Genomic DNA, 19,978 nt, shown 5'->3' on the forward strand with positions numbered 1-19,978 from the left:
AAAGGAAGTTTCTTAAAGACAGAGGAGCATAGGGGGGATGGCGGCGAAGGAACTACAAGTTCCATGGTGCAGCGCGGCAAGCGTGCGCTTGGCTACCTGGGAGCGTGTCTGTTAGGGGTGCTGAGAGGGACTGAGAGTGCTTCTGGAGCTGGAGAAGAGGAGGGGAGTCGGAGCTGGAGAAGAGGTGGGGAGTCAGGGCAGTTAGAAGGGTGGCCTGAGGGAAATGATGAGACATGGAGAGGGAGGTAAAACTGAACGGTACCATTTTGGCTCTGTTCAACTTCGGTGGAAGATGTAGTGGCAAACATAAGAAGATCAAATTCATTGGTCGTAGCATTTAGCGAGGGCGGGGCGGGGCGGAGCGAAAACTTAGAAACGGTCTTTCAGAAGGCTTTCTTCCGTGCAAATCCTCGTTAGTATAGTGGTGAGTATCCCCGCCTGTCACGCGGGAGACCGGGGTTCGATTCCCCGACGGGGAGACGCGAAGGTTATTTTCTTTCAGCTGTAATTCAAGATTTAAAGAGCTGCTGCTCAGTCAGTTTAAGTGTGTATTACATACATACCGAGACCCTGCAGATCTCAAACGGAGAAAGCCAACATTCCCATCTTAGAAACTAAAGATTTTCCGTAAAAGTTACGCACCGGTCGCAATGGGATTGCAGAGCCGGGATATCTATCTCAGCTCTGGGCCCCTTGTGGCAGGTGAAGGAGGGCTGAAGGATGCCTTGCCGTTTGGGTGGGGCCTCAAAATTAAAACTGGAAAAATTGGTAGAGGCTAGGTTTTGAAAAACAAACAGCTGGCCTTTTAATCCTGGGTGCATCAGTGGGGGACCCATTGAAGAGTTTTCTTCAGGGGACTGATATGCGTGGTCAGACTCATGTTATAAAATGCAGTATCAAAATCGGAAGCAGGAGATTTAGGAAACAATTAAAATGGCTCAATCAGAAAATGCTGGACCTGACATAGGTAAGTTAGGATAGAGAGGAAGGAATGAATGGAAGGAAACATAGGTAGGTGGATTCACAGATTGAGAAGAGCCTAAGGGGGCCCAGCTTCAGTGGCTAGATAGTCATTAACCAGAGATAGTAATCTGTATGAAGTGGACAGTATAGCTGTACTTGGCATTGCTATAAATACCTGAGACTGGGTAATTTATAAGAAAAGAGGCTTAATTGGCTTACAGTTATGCAGGCTGTACAAGAAGCATAGCTCGGGTATCTGCTTTTGGGTAGGCCTCAGGAAAGCTTATAATCATGGCAAAAGGTAAAGGTGGTGCAGGCCTCTACATGGCCCAAGGAGAAGCAAGAGACAGAGAGAGTGGAGGGCCAGCGCCACACACTTAAACAATCAGATCTCAAGTGGTGGCGAGGACAGCACCAGGCCACAAGGGATCTGCCTTCCATGACCCAAACACCTCCCACCAGGCTCCATCTCCAACAGTGAAGATTATAATTCAACATGAGATTTGGTAGGTACATATATACAAACTAAATCCAACAGATATAAGGGGAAGATGCTAAATTCAATTTTGGACATATGAAATTTGAGAACCTACGGGAGTCAAAGTGGAGACGTCCATGAATCATTTGGATGTCTAAGTCCATAGCCCTGGGGTGGTGTCAGGTAGACATGACAGCGTCACATAATGTGGTGGATGAAATTATGACAATGCGTAAGCTTAACCCAAGAAGAGTCTGTAAAGAGAAGGGCAAGGAAAACAGGTTGGAAGCTGAGAAAACACCAGAATTTAATTTTTTGAAAAGGGCTAGAAGAGAAACCATGAAATAAACCAGAAAGATCCAACCGACAACGCCAGATGCAGTCCAGAGGACACTGAAATAAGAAGTGAAAATCTCTAGATTTTGGCCGTGGGATGAGAGTGGGGAAGGTGGTGGTTTTGTTGACTGTTGTGATTTGGTTGAAGAAAGCCAGAGAGCAGTGGATTGAGCAATAAAGAGAAGAGGGAGGTGGAGCATAAACCACTATCAAGTTGCTTGGCCAACGTGAGATGGGAAAATTAAGGGGTAGCTAGAAAGGAATGCAGCATTGGGAAAGTGTTTTTTTAATTTTTGCTTTTTAGGGCAAGAGAAACTTTAACATGTTTAGATACAGAGGTGAAAGGGCTTCTGGAGAAGAGGAAAGTTTCTGCAGAAGGATCGACCCAGAGGTAAAAAGGCAGTGAAGAAGAAGAAGAAAGTAAAGATTTCAGAGGTGTGAGGGATAGTTGATGGATTGAGCATGCCAGTAAGGTTCAATTCTCTATCAAAGGTGATGAAATTTGGCTCCAGCAATAATGATTAGAAAGCTGCTGTATTTCTGCATATCCTTGTGTTGGCCCCTGCAGGCCAAAGAAAACAAAATAAAAATATTCCAAGCTATGAAATCTAATACCTTACATATGCATAGGTCCTAATTCATAGGGTATAAGAATCTATGATCAACATTTGCATTTTGGGGTTGTTGTCTTTTTTTGGCAAGGTTTTGCTCTGTTGCCCAGGCTGGATGTTGTGGTTCAATCACAGCTAACTGCACATTCAACCTCTTGGACTCAAGCAATTCTTGTGCTTTAGCCTCCCAAGTAGCTGGGACTACAGGCGCCCATCACCACACCCAGCTAATTTTTATATTTTTTGTAGAGACGGGGATTTTGCCACATTGCCCAGGCTGGTCTCAAACTTCTGAGCTCAAGGGATCCACCTGCCTTGGCTTCCCAAAGTGCTGGGATTACATGTGTGAGTCACCACCCAGAGCTGCAAACATTTTTTGAGGTCACCAAATCTAGGGTGACAAATACAACAGATACCATAGAATTCATTTACTCAAATAATACACAATCAAATCATCTCCTTTATCTAGTATGGAGAAGGACAGTTTGTTTTAATGAAAAGAATGTCAACATCATCATCTTTTATTATTGATTACCAGGAACCCACAGAGTTTATGCCACTTGTGTTTCAATAAAAATATCCACAGACAACCACAAATAAATTCCTCCATTAATATATTCATCAAAAAATAAATATACAGTAGGAATTGTTTTCTAAGCTCCCACTCACCCCAAATATAGAATGTATAAAATTCACAATTTACAACCAGTTGGAGTATTATTGATATCCAATGGTGAATTGAGAGTGCTTCAAAAAGTGAGGCTTTCCACTCCATCTATAAAAGAAGGGTAAGGCTGGGCAGAATGGCCCACACCTGTAATCCCAGCACTTTGGGGAGCTGAGGCAGGCAGATCTCTTAAGCCCAGGAGTTCAAGTTCAGCCTGGGCAACATGGTGAATCCCTATCTCTACAAATAATAGTATTAATGATAATAAAAGAAGGGTAATATCAGGGTCTAGCTACCAAAGGAGACTTTAAGAGGAAAAAGACGATCTATATAAAATATTATGAAAATAATTAATTCCTATATTTATAGAGTCATATGAACAAGAAGAATTCCAGCCCTGCTGTTCCCCTGGAAAGGTTACTTAGTCCCTCAATCCCCTCTGGCCCATGGAGTTGCTGAAAAGATAAAATGAGATAAAGTATGGGAACTGCTTGGCACTGTGATTGGCACAGATTGAGCATTTGTTACATGTTAGCTAATATGATTATTGCCGTTGGCTTTTACTTTGTCTATTTTAACCACTTTAGTGTTACTCTTCCTTGTGTTAGCAAGAGCTTTTAGGACAACCTGGGAAATGAGAAGCAACCACCCTTTGTACAGCAAAACAAGTAACACCAAATTAAGCCTCTAAAAAGGAATGGCAACATTAGCAAAGATCATGTTTTGAAATGCATTTACAGGAAATTTCAATTGTTGCACAAATACTTCCCTTAAAAGGGAAAAAAGATGCACATTTTCTCCCTTCCTTTGCATATACCTTTCCTTTCTTGAAATATTCAATGTAATTTGCAGATATTTATTAAATGCATTCTACTGCATTGTGCTAATGAGAAAATAATTGGGGAAGGCTCTGTTCTACCTCTTGGATAATTTATACTCTAGTACCCAGCCATACTAATGACCTAAAACAACATGGTGTTAAGAGGAGATCAAGACCCAAGGAAAACTATACATGAAGTTCTAGAGGGACAAGTTCTGTCTGAGGAAGGTCAAGAATAATGTCATGACTGATACAGCATTTGAGATGGAATTTGAAGGATGAGCAGATTATTATTAGGAAAAATGGTAGGACTGAGCATGGAGAATGGGAGGTGGGCAGATTTTCAGGTGGACTTCGCAGGAATCAAGGCATGGGGCCAGAACTAGAGATCTGTTTGGGAAAGAACAATTCTTTTTTTTAAAGATGGGGTTTCACCATGATAGCCACGCTGGTCTTGAACTCCTGACCTCAGGTGATCCACCCACCTCAGCCTCCCAAAATGCTAGGATTACAGGTGTGAGCCACCACGCCCGGCCAGAAAAGAACAATTCTGAAGGTACAAAATCCTCCAAGTTAATACAGCGCCCTCACACACCTCAGTAATCTGCCCTTCTTCTTTCCTCTCCAGGTTATACATCTGGCATGACAGAGATCATTAGCTGTTTCCTAATACCTATGTATCTTTTCATCCTTAGTAGTAAAACCATGTTTAGCTGGATACGTGGCCACCCAGAAGTAGATATTTCCCAACCTTCTTTGCAGTTAGGCTATGCCATTAAGTTCTGTCCAATGGGATCTCAGTGGAATTGTCAATTATGACCTCTAGAAAGTGTCCTTAATAGTTAACTTTACTTTCTTTTTAACCTTTTTTCTATTCTCTTAATCTGGAATGTATATAAGATACATGGATGGCTGGAGCTCTAACTACCTTGTTGTATCATGAGGTTGGAGCCGTGTGCTGAGGGTGGGGGAGCAGCAAGGTAGGAGGACCCATGAGCTGGAAATAGCCAGGTCTCTGAGAATCATGGAACCCCCATGTGGACTGCTCCGAGTTTCTTATCTTTGAGAAAGAAAGAAACTTCTACTTTAATACAGTGTTTCTTGGGTTTTCTGTCCTCCACAGACAACTCAATCTTTACTAAGACTCCTGGTCCCAGTTGGATGAGTTTATCAGTTTCGCCCCAGATACTTGCCTTATCTGTTGGTTTTCCACCACATTATTGTGGTCAGATCTTTCTTCCTCCTTGCTTGTGTTATCTTCTAGAGTATTCTTTCTAATGGAATCATCTCACTACCCTGCTTAAAATCCTTCAAGGTCTTACCAACTGCCAGTTGATACTATCTGCCTTTTTTGATTTAAGGCCCATTTTCAAATTGTAGAATTTTTGGCATGCAATCCAAGGGATTAAAAGATAAATGTGGGCTTTTTTGTTTAAAGAAAGCTTTGGCAAAATTTTTTAAATAACCAGTTATTCACAATATATAATACTACTATATTTGTATGCTTTTATGGTTTTTTTACATCTGAAATTGTATTAAAATGAAAGATGAGTCTCATTTCTTGTATAAGTTCACTTTTTTGTTGTTGTTATTTTAGCATTTGATGTTTGCAAGAGTTGAGAATCCTGATTTTCTGAGAAATGACATGGACAACTGCAGCAGTACCTCTGGACTCCACAGTTGGGTGCTCTTCCAGACATGTTGCCATTTAAACAGAATGGCTTTCTCCCTTCACTCTGCCTGCTTTTGTGGTCTAGCTAGCTCCAGATTAAACTTTGCCTCTTGCCTCTTTTTTGCAGAAATGTGTATCTTCTGCATGCATCAAAATATCACACTATACCCCATAAATATGTGACATTTTTATGTCAATTAAAAAAACGTAAAGGAAATGTGTATCCTGCTTTACACCATTATGTCACTCAGCTTAATACCTCCAAAGCAAAATACACCCCCAGTTTTAAATCAAATATTTCTTTTTGTTTTTTTGTTTGTTTTTGACTGGGTCTTGCTCTGTCACCCACCAGGTTGAAGTGCAGTGGTACGATCTCAGATCATTGCAACTTTTGCCTCCTGGGCTCAAGTGATCCTCTACCTGGGCCTCCTAAGTAGCTGGAACTACAGGCATGAGCCACTACGCCCAGCTAATTTTTTTTTTTTTTTTTTTTTGTAGAGACAGGGTTTCACTGTTTCCCAGGCTGTTCATGAACTCCTGGCCTCAAATCATCCTCTGGCCTCAGCCTCCCAAAATGGTGGGATTACAGGCATGAGCCACTGTGTCCAGGCTGGTCTTGAGCTCCTGAGCTCAAGCAATCTGCCCATCTCAGCCTCCCAAAGTACTGGTACGGCAGGCCAGGTCTCACTAGCATAGGCCTCCATAACAACTGTTTCAGTACTGACTGAGTGGTTAAATTAAATATTAAAAGCCAGTACCTTTATACAAAGTCTGGAATGTAAAAAAAGCCCAAGAATTTTGCCTAGGCCTTTCCTGAACCTTAAACCACGATTAAACAAGTTTATTGGGAGTCTGAAGGAATTCCCCAAACCATCATGATTTAGCAGGAGACAAAATAAAGACAATCACCCCAGCACCTGCACCCATTTAAATTAAGTAAATTTACTGAGGCGCCACAGGAAGGTCTTCAAGACTCAGACCTTAGTTACAGATTAAGTTAATTACTTATATCTTATCTAGACATATAGCTTAGAAGGTAATATAAGCTCTGGAAAACGTTGTAAATTTGAGCCGGTCTGGTGATAATTGCCAGGCCTTCTCTTTGTAACTGGTTACAGAAATAAAAACACTCTTCCTCCCCCAGTTAATCTGCATCTCAATTGGGCCATGAGAAATAGCAGCCCAACCCACAGTTTGGTCCGTGAACACTGGGATTACAGAAGTGAGACACCATGCCCAGCTAAATCAAACTTCTTTCTTTCTTTTTTTTTTTGAGATGGAGTTTCGCTCTTGTTACCCAAACTGGATTGCAATGTCACGATCTCAGCTCACTGCAACCTCCACCTCCTGGGTTCAAGCAATTCTCCTGCCTCAGCCTCCGGAGTACCTGGGACTACAGGCACGCACCACGATGCCCAGCTAATTTTTTTTGTATTTTTAGTAGAGACGGGGTTTCACCTTGCTGACCAGGATGGTCTCGATCTCTTGACCTCCTGATCCACCCGCCTCGGCCTACCAAAGTGCTGGGATTATAGGCGTGAGCCACCGCACCCGGCGAATCAAACTTATTTCTATATATTTGTCCATAGCAGTGTTCATGATCGTTAAGTGACCAGTCTTATTGTGGCCACCAGGTCTGTCAGGATCTTGACTCTGCTTACCGTTCCCATCTCATACTTCATTCTTCCCCCAAAGCACTCTGTCCTCAGACTGCACCTTCACATCAGCCTATCTCACAACTCCACTTCTTCCTTTATGTATTATTTCTCCAGAAACATGTTGCTCCTCTTTGCTTTCTCCATCTTCTTCCTGAAAAATGCTCTGACTGGCAACCTGCAGTAGTAAAGTGAGGACACATCGGGTAGACCCAGGAGGCGACCTGAAGGGGAAGGAGGGACTCAACTCCGAAGAACCTCACATGCCTTTGGAAGGAGCTTGGAACTTACCTTCAAGACTTCAAGAAGTCACCGAGGTCTTAACCAGGATATGCATGGTCGGAACTTGTCTCTTAGAAAGATTTCTCTGTGGTAGCATGAGAGACAGATCAGAGGTGGTGGAGACAGGAGGAGAGAAAATAAATTCCCAAGCCCATGCCCTGTCTTGCCTTCTTCCCTTGTTTTAAAAGACAAACAAGTAGGTATTTTCCATTTAGAGAGTTTTACTGGGAGAATGATTCTCAGGTGCGAGACGTTGGTGGCTTTGATCCAGGAGTCCGCAGTAGCATTAGTAAAAAGTGATCAAGAAGGAACGATCCAAGATGGCCGATCGCCAACATCCCAGGATTGCAGCTCTCAGGGAAGGCGCAGAGAACTAGAGGACGCCACGCTTTCAGACAAATTCTGGTCGCTCACGGAGCAGAAGATCCCCCAGTGGAGGAAACACATGGGTGGCCAGCGCTACTCTCATGGCCGGCGCAGCGGTTCTGCTGGCACCTCGGTGTGGCAGCTCTCTGAGCAGAGTAAACAGGTTCAGAGGACCCGCACGGGTCCCCAGCAGGACACCAGAGCCCGGCGCAGCGGCTGCGACGGCACTTCGGCACAGCAGCGCTCGGCGCAGAGTAAACGGGGACTGGTTCCCCTTCTGACCGAGGTTTGGAGCCCCGGGAAGGCAGAGTCGCCTACTACGGTCACAAGAAGGAAGCCAGACAGGAGAATCCTGGGCAGAAAAGCACCATCAGTTTTAACGCCACTGCTCTGGCCCTGGGAACTAACAACCTGGACATCCACTCAAGAGACCTAATCTGAAAGTTGGTAATTTCAAAGACGACAGGAGGATAAATTTACAATGACGGGAAGAAACCAGCGTAAAAAAGCTGAGAATACTCAAAGTCAGAACGCCTCTCCCTCTAAAGATGATCACAGTTCCACATCAATAATGGAACAAGGCTTGATGGAGAATGAGCACATCCTGATGACCGAATCACTCTTCAAGGAATGGATAATAACAAACTTCGGTGAGTTAAAAGAACATGTTGTAGCCCAACGTAAAGAAACTAGGAACTTTGAAAAAAGGTTTGATGAAATCCTATTGAGAATAGACAACTTAGAGAGGAGTATGAGTGAATTAATGGAACTGAAGAATACAATACAGGAACTCCGAGAAGTATGCACAGGTTTAAACACTCGAATTGTTCAAGCAGAAGAAGGGATATCAGAGGTCAAAGTCCAACTTAATGAAATAAAACGTGAAGAAAATATTAGAGAAAAAAGGATAAAAAGGAATGAGCAATGTCTCCAAGAAATGTGGGACTATGTGAAAAGACCTAATTTACGTTTGATAGGTGTACCTGAATGCGACGGAGAGAATGAATCCAAGCTGGAAAATACCCTTCAGGATATTATTCAGGAAAATTTTCCTAAACTAGCAAAGCAGGTCAACATTCAACCCCAGGTAATACAGAGAACACCACAAATATATTCCTCAAGAAGAGCAACCCCAAGGCACATAATCGTTAGATTCACCAGGGTTGAAACGAAGGAGAAAATACTAAGGGCAGCTAGAGAGAAAGGGCATGTTACCCACAAAGGCAAGCCTATCAGACTTACAGCAGATCTCTCGGCAGAAACTCTACAAGCCAGAAGAGAGTGGGGGCCAATATTCAACATCCTCAAAGAACAGAACCTTCAGCCCAGAATTTCATATCCAGCCAAACTAAGCTTCACAACTGAAGGAAAAATAAAATCTTTTATGAACAAGCAAGAACTCAGAGATTTTATTACCACCAGGCCTGCTTTACAAGAGCTTCTGAAAGAAGCATTACACACAGAAAGAAACAACCAGTATTAGCCTTTCTAAAAATACACCATAAAGTAAAGAGCACCAACATAAAGAAGAATTTACACCAATGAATGGATAAAACAGCCAGTCAACATCAAATGGCAGTAACCCTAGATTTAAATTGACTAAATCCCCCAATCAAAAGACACAGCCAAAACCCAATGGCATGTTACATCCAGACCTGTTTCACATGCAAGGATACACAAAGACTCAAAACAAAGTGATGAAGAAATATTTACCAACCAAATGGAGAGCAAAAATAAATAATAAATAAATAAAAAGCAGGAGTTGCAATTCTCGTATGGGATAAAATAGATTTTAAAGCAACAAAGATATAGTGGTAAAAGGATCAATGCAACAACAAGAGCTAACGATCCTAACACCCAGATACGAGACTTAGATTCAATGAGACAGAAAATTAATAAGGATACCAAGGACTTGAACTCAGATCCGGAACAAGTAAACTTAATAAATATTTATAGAGCTCTCCACTTCAAATACACAAAATATACATTCTTGTCAATACCACATCACACCTACCCATAAGCTTAAATTAAACATTGATTGGCCATCATTAATACCCAATTTTTTTCAAAATAAAGCAATATTTCCATTTACTCTCCCTCTTTCTCTTCCTCTTTCTTCCTCTCCTTTACTTATTTTTTTTTCTTTTTTCCTTCTCTCAAAAAAAAAAGAAATCAACTTGTAAACCTCTAGATCCAGGTTGGCAATGTCTCTCTCATTGCTTGATTTCCTTCCTTCCCTTCCCTCTCTCCCTCCCTCCTTCCCTTCCTTCCTTCCTTCCTCCCTACCGTCCTTCTTCCCTCCCTTCCTGCCTTCCTCCCTGCCCCCCCCCAAAAAAAAAAGTGATCAAATTCAGCATAAGTTTTGAAGGCAGAGTTACTAGGATTTTTTTGACAGTTTAGATATGGAGTATAAGGGAAAGAGAGGAGTCAAGGATGATGCCAAGACTTTTGACCCAATAAACCAGGAAAGTGTAGTAGGATTAGCTGAGAAGGGGAGATTGTGGGCGAAGCACACCGGAGTGGGGGGGAGGGTAAAGTCAGGAGTTCAATCTTTTTTTTCTCTCTCTTATTTTATTTATTTATTTAGAGACCGGGGTCTACACTATGTTTCCCAGGCTGGTCCTGAACTCCTGGCCTCAAACCATCCTCCTGCCTCAGCCTCCCAAAGTGGTGGGATTACAGATGTGAGCCACTGTGCCCACTGTCAGTCTTTCATGTATTAAATTTCAGGTGTCTGTGATTCGAGTGGAGGTACCAAGTAGGCAGCTGGACATATGAGTATGAGTCCAAAAGAAAGCTAGAACTGGGCTGGAGATACACATTTGAGAGTTCAGCATGTAGATGGCACAGGGGGAAGAAGAGACACTAGCCATGGAGACTGGAAAGGAATGGCCTCGATGAAGAAGGAAAACCAAGGAAGTCCAAGTCTTGGATGACAAGTGACATCGGGAAAAATAAAGGAGCAGCATGGTCAGGGAGCCTGACAAATTTCTGACTATGGATGACTCACTGTTTTATGCAGAAAGCGGGAAGAGAATGTATTCTAAAAAATTGTTCATATAGGCCAGGCCTGGGGGGCTCATGCTTGTAATCCCAGCACTCTGGGTGGCTGAGGTGGGTGGATCACCTGAGGTCAGTAGTTCAAGACCAGCCTGGACAACATGGTGAAACCCTGACTCTACTAAAAATACAGAAATTAGTTGGGTGTGGTGGCACATGCCTGTATTCCCAGCTACTAGGCTGAGGCAGGAGAATCACTTGAACCCGGGAGGCGGAGGTTGCAGTGAGCCGAGATTGTGCCACTACACTCCAGGCTGAGTGACAGAGCAAGACTCCATCTCATAAAAAAAATTGTTCATATCTACATATAATATTTCTGGTAGGATTTTCAAGAAACCCATGGTATTGTTTGCCTGTGGGGATGGAGAAGAAGGAAGGCCAAGGAACAGGGGTGAGAAGTAGATATTTCAACTCAATCATCTTGAAAGCCTTTTGAATTTTAGTGTGAATATATTTCCGAGTCAAAAGGTTATTTATTGATATATAAAAAAAATAAAGGTTACTGGAACCCCAAACCACAAACAAAAACAGCCCTCGCTGACTTCCTGTGGACATCATACTGTCTACCACGGGCCCTGTGGGGCTCTGCAGCCTCCACTTGAATGGCTCTACACACCCTGTGTCAGCGGTGCTAAACCAAGGTGTCCAAGCTCTCTGTCCTCTCTTGCCCTTCCTTGAGCCTGTACACCCTTCCTGTCACCACTCTTCCTGCCCGCAACCTTGCCAGGGTTCTCCTCCTGCCCTTCAGTACTCAGCCCCTACATCATTCAGTCAGGGTAGAGCCTAGTAGAATCTCCCTCCCTAAGGGAACAAGGTGCGCCTGACACCCTTCTCTTCCTCCCTTCCATGTGTGGGCAAGTAGAAGAAATGATTTCAGACACCTTTTTTATGTTCACCTTACAACATGGTTGAGGCAATCCTGGCCAGTTTCTCTATCTTCTATGAAAGTTCTTCTTCCCTGTGCAACTACGTACATGAATTCTATGTTTATATTCACATCTCCAGTCTGTTCTTCATGTCAAGAAAAGGTTTAGGTAGCTGGGAAGGCTGGAGATGAAGGAAGGGCAAAGTTCTGCCCATTTAGTAAAACAGTGTAAGTGGTCTCCTCCCAGATCCCTTTCTGGTGCCCCACTCCACCCTGTGGTTGACTGCAGACAGAGTCTGGAAAGCCTCCCCAGCCACCCGGGTCTCCTCCCATGCAGGTTCTCTGCTTGTGTCCTTGGGAGGAACTGGCCTGAACCAAATAGGCTGTCAAGCTGTCCTGAGTTGGAGCCAGACAGTGCCCCCATCACGTGGCCTTCTCTCTTAGACCTCACAGAGTGTGTCTGAAGATCAGTGGCATCTGCACCTCCTAGAAACCTCATCAGAAATGCAGATCTTGGCTGGGCGAGGTGGCTCACACCTGTAATCCCAACGCTTTGAGGAGCCGTGGTGGGCAGATCACTTGAAGTCAGGAGTTTGAGACCAGCCTGACCAACATGGAGAACCCCTGTCTGTACTAAAAATACAAAAATTAGCTGGGCGTCATGGTGTGCGAGCCTGTAATCACAGCTACTTGGGAGGCTGATTCTGAGGCATGGCACACACCTGTAATCCCAGCTCCTTGGGAGGCTGAGGCAGGAGAATTGCTTGAACCCAGGAGGTGGAGCTTGCAGTGAGCCGAGATTACACCACTGCACTCCAGCCTGAGTGACAGAGCAAGACTCCATTTCAAAAAAAATGTAGATCTCAGGCCTGTCCTGACCTACGGATCAGAATCCACATTTTATCCAGATCCCCAGGTGATCTGTGTGCGTTTTAAATGAGATCACTGCCTTAGAGGTTCAAGAAATACTTTTGGCATTGGAGAAAATTCGTTCAAGTGTTAATGAAACATGTCAGGACTCCTCTTGGTGTCCACTGCCCCAGACCCCCCAAATCAGTACTCTCTTAATACCCTAGCATTATCCCCAGCAAGGCATTTACCACACTGCATCACTGTCAGCTTACCTGTCAGCCTTCCTTGCTAGATGGTGTGTCTTGTAGACTGTCTGTTCTCCCTCTCTGCACATGTCTGCTGTATGAATGAACAAATGTGTAAACAAGCCAATGAGATTTCACATGAAGTTCCAGGCATCCTTTTATTCAGTGTTTCACTTTGTGTTGACTTTGGGGCAAAGAAAATGCCACCCTCTGCACCCACCATTGTCCTCTGATGCCACCAGACAACATGTTTGTTTGTGATATAGAATGCCCTTGCCCACCGCCCCACCCTCACTAGTGGTAAACACTGTTAAAAGCATTTGTTATTGAAGCATACTCTCCATTCATAAAAGTACACATATAAGTGTATAGCTCACTGAACTTTATAAATTGAGCATACCAGTGCAATCAGCACCCCGATCAAAAACAGAACATTACCCCCACCCCACTGGTTGTCTCCCTTAAGTTCCCTTTCAGTCTCTATAAATCCTGCTTCCTAGGGATAACCACTGCCTGGCTTCCAATAGCATATTACCTTGACCTATTTGGCTATTTATCTTTCCTTTGCATAAACAGACACATACAGAATCTACTGTCATGCCTGGCTCCTTGGCTCAACATTACTTTTGTGAGATTCCTCCATGATGTTCTGTGTACATCTGGGCTGTGTGTGCATTCTCACTGCTGTACAGTGTTCCATATGTGAATATACTATGATTTACTTATTCATTCAACTGTGGATAGACATTCAGGTGATTTCCAGTTCTGAGTTATTATTATGAATGGTGCTGCTATGGACATTCCGGTCCATGTCTTTCGGTGCACAGATTGTAGCTAGGTATTGATGTGCTACTCTGACATTCAGACAGTTGCACCCTGCCAGGAGATTTCCTTTAAGGCCCCTGCACCAGGCCAGAAACATTGACTGCATTGCAGCAACCTGGTTCTACAGCTGTTGACACAAATTCAACACTCTTCTCCTACCTCATTTTGGGTAGGGGTTAAAAGTAGATGAAGTATAATGCAATATAGCTAATCTAGGGGGAAATAAATAAATAAAAAATAAAAATAATAAAAAAGGAGATGAAGTAGGGAGGGAAGCTGTTTTCAAGTTACGAGAAAAAGTTCTTTACAACTGCTGGCCTTGATCATATTTTATTTTCCCTCATTCCCTTCCGTTGCTTTTCCAGGTAAGCCTGATTGCAAGCTTTGCTATACCAGTTTTTTTGTGTGACTCAGAGATTCCACCTCCACTTACGTTTTTCCTACTAAGCCAGTGATATTTCATCACAGCAGCTACTTACACCTTTTGTTCTGATACCTTAAAGCACAAGTAGGTTTTGATAAGTGTTTTCAGTGTTTCATTTTCAAAAGTCCTAGTTCTGTGTCATATTCATTGGTTTTGAGCCCAGTTTCTCTTGTTCTGCCAACAGAGCAGGTTATCCCTATTTGCACTTACAAATAACATTTTCATGAGAAAAGGCCAACCTAAAATGCTTTCCTCCTAAACGTTCTTCTCATCTACAAATCCCTGTTTGAGGAACTATTATTTTGTCATTTCTTACACAAGGCTTCTTTTATTTGAAATTCAGAGTTGAGTAAACCCACGGAAGAGACTCACTTGGTTGACTCACTCTCTGCCCTCTCCTGTGCATATGTCTCAGGATTTCTTAAACCCAGACAAGCACTTCCACATACCTCCCAGACCTGGCCTCTTCCTCCCTTTCAAGCTACTTCCCCTTGGCTTCCAAAGCAGCCCCCTTCTCCTTTCATCCTCACACATACCCTGCACCCGACTCAGCTCTATCCAACCAACGCAGGGTCCTGGAAGGCCCTACATACCCCCTTCTCTTACTGCTGCTCACTGCCCCCTTTCTCCATAGATATATTCTCAGTGTATTTTTTGAAGGAGAATGGTCAGGGTGGTGGGGAAAACTATAGGAAAGATGCAACCCTCTTGGAAGGCTGGGAGGTTTTGCAAAGCTTTGGGGAAGAATGAGCTGAAGATGGCTGTTCTTACCCTGATGCAATTGGCAAAGGGCAAATAACAAGGGAGTGCAAAGGAATTTATCTAGATAAGTTTGTTGACCTATTTTTTCTGGAAACCAACCTTTGATCATCTGCCCCCAGGACTACTCACTATTTGGGGGGTGGAAGGAGGGGAGGTCCGACAATGTTAATTACCAACAAATGGTGTTTGTTCTAGGCTTTTGTCATTATATCTGTACTAAATTAATGGGAGTGTCTCCAACTTATTGGGGCCACACTTTCTCATCGACTGTGCTAAGCTGTGCGGTCCTCTAGCCACACTCACGGGCAAAAACACCTGTGTCTGCATAATCTGTTCATCCATTACTTGGCCAGATTCTGTGGGACAGATGCAGCAGCTGGTGCCTTTGCATGAGGAACGCTGCAATGGATCATGATGGAACACTTGAAAACGAAGGTGAAGAGACTGCATAGTCAGTAAGTCATTGGTGCCCGCTCAGGATTTCCAAGTTCAAGGGAATCGTTTAAGCTATGGTTTCATCATGGGACAACAGTTATCAGCACAACAGAAACAGTATATAAAAGTATTGAAACAGCTGCTTAAAGTTGGTAGAGTCTCAGTTTCATAGGCTCAATTAAGGGACCTAATGCAGACTGTTGTTTCCCATAACCCATGGTTCCCGGAAGAAGGCTCTGGGAACAAGTGGGGAGAAATCTTAAACGACATCATATAAAAGGGCAACGGGCCCCAGTAACATCTTTAACGTTATGGGCCTTAGTTAGGGCTGCTTTGGCCCCGCTCTACACAGAAGAGCATAAAAAGGGAAGGGAGGAGGAACTGTCACCGACTTTACTGCCTCTTCCTTCTCCCTCAGCCCCCAATTACTGGGTAAAAGTGCCACACAGGAAAGGGAGGTTTGCCCTGCGCCCCCTCCCCCCAACAAATTGTAAAAAGACAAGGGATATGCTACAGCTATTGGACCCTGTCTTAGGCAAGCACATTAGAAGGGGACCTCTTGGCCTGCCCAGTAATGCAAGATCAACAAGGAAATCAGGTATATGAACCCATTTCTTTTGACACTTATAAAGAAATAAGAAAAAGTATTAGAGAAAATGGAGCCATTAGTCCAATTACGGAAGGATCAATTGAAGCCATAGCAGACAACTTCCGTATGACTCCATGGGACTGGTCGGTGCTAAAACAACTTTAGATGCCAGTCAGTACCTCCTCTGGAGGGCAGAATTTGATGATTTATGTGAACAGCAAACCCTTTTCTAATAATGGCCACAATTATTCCTCCCTTACCCCTAATATGACTCTCTCAAAATTTTGTTTGGGTAGAACAGTAGCCTTTAAAGGGAGATAAATTAAAACAAGCCCATGAATTAGTTGAGGAGCAATTAAAAGCCAACCATATAGAACCATCTAACAGCCCTCGGAATTCACCCATTTTCATCATTCCCATAACATCTGGCAAATGGAGACTTTTGCGTGACTTATGGGCTGTTAATGCTAATCTGCAAACTATGGAGCCTCTTCAATTGGGGCTCCCTTCCCCCATCGTGATTTCTCGAGATTGGCCTATAGTCGTAATTGACTTAAAAGACTGCTTTTATACCATTCCCCTTGCAGAACAGGGCGGAGAAAAATTTGCATTTACAATACCAGTTGTCAATAATGAAAGGCCAGCTCACCAGTTTCACTGGAAGGTGCTTCCTCAAGGAATGCTGAACAGTCCTACCATGTGTCAGTATCATGTAAATTAGGCTTTGCTCCCCAGTAGGAAAGAATTTCCTGATTGCAAGATTATTCATTTTATGGATGATATTTTATAGCAGCCCCTAACAAAGCCAGTACTTTTAAGTTTATGTGCCTCTGTCCAAAGGAATACACAGTTAAGAGGCTTAATCATAGCACCTGAAAAAGTACAAATACCCGCTCCTTGGAAGTATCTTGTATACACACTAACTTTCCAGTCAGCAAGAACTCAGAAGGTTAAATTATATACTAGCGACTTACATACTTTAAATGATTATCAAAAATTACTGGGTGATATTAACTTGCTTTGCCCCACCTTGGGCATATCTACTGATAAATTGCAAAACCTGTTTTCTATCCTGAAGAGCAATACAGGCCTAGATATTCCTAGATATTTAACCCCTGCAACAAAAAAGGAAACTGAGGAAATAGAGCAAGCTATTTCTCAGAGGCAACTAGATTGCATAAACCCAAAATATTAAGTCCAATTGTTTATTTTTCCTACTAAACATTCCCCCAACATGATTACTAGGACAGATAGCCCCAGCGCTATGTTTCCCAGAATAGGTTTTTAGCTCACATACCAGGACTAAAACACTATCTCCCTATATCCAGCTAGTTAGTAAAGTCATCTATACAGGCCGAAGACGATGCAATCTGTTGCTAGGTTATGACCCTGATGTCATAAGAATTCCTTTGAGTAAAAAGCAATTGGAAGCAGTATGGCTCCTATCTCTAGATCTTCAGGTAGCACTTATTATACAGGTCATATGGAACATGCCCTTCCTGCTGTTTTATGGGAAGATGTGAATAGGAATCTATGGTATGGTCCAAATGATTTGCTAACATGGGGAAGAGAATATGCTTGTGTTCACACCCTTTCAGGCTCTCTTTGGATTTCAACACAACACATCAAACCATACTATGGTGTAGCTAGGACCCAACCCGTTGCCAGAAATGAAGGAAATGACCCTGCAGTACCCTTGGCCCCAGATGATGTGGCTTCCTCAGATGACACAAGCCCTGGACACTACCTATTGGGCACCATGTTCACCATTTGGGTGGCAGTTCAGCAGAAGCCCAAACCTCAGCATTACACAATATATTCATATAAGAAACCTGTACATGTATCTCCTGAATCTCAAATTTAAAAATTTTTCTAAAAGTCCAAAGTATTTCAGAGGGAAGAAGAATTTGTATGGTAAAACTTGCATAGTGAAATTGGCATCCATATGGTGCATAATGGATATCTTGGGATCTTCTGAATTACATTATATACACTTTTTTAAATTAAAATAAAGTCTGAAAATGTGGAAGCAGTCATGGTACAGGGTGTTGGGTGAAGACTAGAAGAGTTTTGAGATACATGCTAGAAAAAGCCAGGGTTGGCCGGGTGCGGTTGTTCACGCCTATAATCCCAGCACTTTGGGAGGCCGGGGCGGGTAGATCACGGAGTCAAGAGATCGAGACCATCCTGGTCAACATGGTGAAACCCCGTCTCTACTAAAAATACAAAAAATTAGCGGGGCATGGTGGCGCGTGCCTGTAATCTCAGCTACTCGGGAGGCTGAGGCAGGAGAATTGCCTGAACCCAGGAGGCGGAGGTTGCTGTGAGCCGAGATCGCGCCATTGCACTCCAGCCCGGGTAACAAGAGTGAAACTCCATCTCAAAAAGAAAAAAGAAAAAGCCAAGGTTACCGTGAAAGAATTGCTAAAGATGATTCTGGTGCAGACTTGAAAAGAGCTTCCATCTTCTTTCTTTGAGAATGCATAAATAATCACGAACAGAATGTTGGCAGAAATATAGGTGGCAAAGGCCATTCTGTGAGCCCTCAGATAGAAATGAGAAATGTGTTATTGGACAATGATGGGGAAAATCCTTTTTATCAAGTGGCAAAGAACTTACTGAATTGTGTTCCTGCTCTAGTGTTTTGTGGAAGGTAGAACTTTCAAGCAATGAAATGGGATAGTTTTCTAAACAGAGTGTTGAAAGAGTAGCTTGGTTCCTCTTCTGATAGTAAAATTCAAGAAGAGAGAATTGTACTATCTCTCTCTTGATAGTAAAATTGAAGAATTGAAGAAGAAATTGTTAATCAAAAAAGAACCAGCACTCAGCCGGGTGCAGTGGCTCACGCTTGTAATCCCAGCACCTTGGGAGGCCTAGGCGGGTGGATCACGAGATCAGAATATCAAGACCATCCTGGCCAACGTGGTGAAACCCTGTCTCTACAAAAAATACAAAAATCAGCTGAGCATGGTGGCCTGTGCCTGTAATCCCAGCTACACAGGAGAATCGCTTGAACCAGGGAGTCAGAGGTTGCAGTGAGCCGAGAACGCACCACGGCACTCCAGCCTGGCAATAGGGTGAGACTCCATCTCAACAAAACAAAACAAAAAAAGAACCAGCACTTAAAGATTTGGAAAATTCTTAGCCTGTCCTTATTTCAAAAAAAAACAAAAATTAGAAACCATGTTCAGAAGAATTCGGCTGGGCATGGTGGCTGGCGCCTGTAATCACAGCACTTTGGAATGCCAAGGCAGGCGGATCACTTGTGCTCAGGAATTCAAGACCAGCCTAGGCAAACATGCTGAGACCTCATCTCAATTAAAAAAAATTAAAATGGAAAAAAAAAGTAGAGATTAAGAGTGTGGTCAACCATTTAAGAAGGAGAGTAGGGTATGAACTGTGGACCTAATCAGCCATCTCAACAGAAGCCAGAAATAGAGATGGGATTATTCCAGAAGAAATAATGCTTTAGTCCCCTGCCAGTTGGGACTAAAAGGAAAAGAGAAAACAAGATGGAATTAAGTAAGGCTGCCAATATGCATTATCCTTCAGGAAAAGAGAGGAAGGATCTCAAAGGCGATTCGGGCATCGTCAGAGCTGCTACTCCCACCGCAGGCCCCTGGGAACAAGGCTGCCTCCATCTTGGTATCAAAGAGTGGGACTGCTACTCAGCAGTCATGCGAGTGGGGCCCTCACAGAGAGCCATGTGGGCAGTGCTACACTGAGCTGAAGAAGCAGGACCACCCCACTGAAATATGGGGGCGATACCATCCAGTGGTTCTGGAAGTGGAGACCACCACCCCAGTGGGCCTACAGGGCAGAGCATTCATTGAGCCAAAGAGGATTGTATTTCAGTTTTAAGGCCTAATGAAGTTTGCCTTTCTAGATTTCAGATTTCCCTGGTCCTTGTCCTTTTCTACCTTTCAACTTTTCCCTTTTGGAATAGGAATATCTATCCTAAGCCTGTTCCATCATTGTATTTTGGAAGCACATAATTTGTCTGATTTCACAGATTCACAGTTGGAAAGGAATTTTGCCTTAGGGTGAATTTTGAGTCTCGTTCATATTGGA

The 19,978-nt window shown here is 43.3% G+C and overlaps 1 protein-coding gene and 1 non-coding gene across 3 annotated transcripts; both read left to right on the forward strand.

The window, feature by feature from the left end:
* Positions 1-122: 122 nt before the first annotated feature.
* Positions 123-9,941, forward strand: LOC144577783 (uncharacterized). Of its 2 annotated transcripts, none has more exons than XM_078338096.1 (2): positions 123-424; positions 7,320-9,941. In XM_078338096.1, exon 2 carries the CDS (start codon positions 7,717-7,719, stop codon positions 8,284-8,286), a length of 570 nt encoding a protein of 189 aa, XP_078194222.1. In that variant the 5' UTR covers positions 123-424; positions 7,320-7,716; the 3' UTR covers positions 8,287-9,941. The 2 variants fall into 2 exon arrangements, with proteins under 2 accessions (XP_078194222.1, XP_078194221.1); XM_078338095.1 differs by having other exon boundaries at positions 417-1,469.
* TRNAD-GUC (transfer RNA aspartic acid (anticodon GUC)) lies at positions 408-479 on the forward strand. The gene has a single exon. It is a non-coding gene; the product is annotated as a tRNA-Asp (tRNA).
* Positions 9,942-19,978: the final 10,037 nt, after the last annotated feature.

The sequence above is a fragment of the Callithrix jacchus genome, chromosome 9, assembly GCF_049354715.1.
Source record: "Callithrix jacchus isolate 240 chromosome 9, calJac240_pri, whole genome shotgun sequence".
NCBI lineage: Eukaryota > Metazoa > Chordata > Mammalia > Primates > Cebidae > Callithrix > Callithrix jacchus.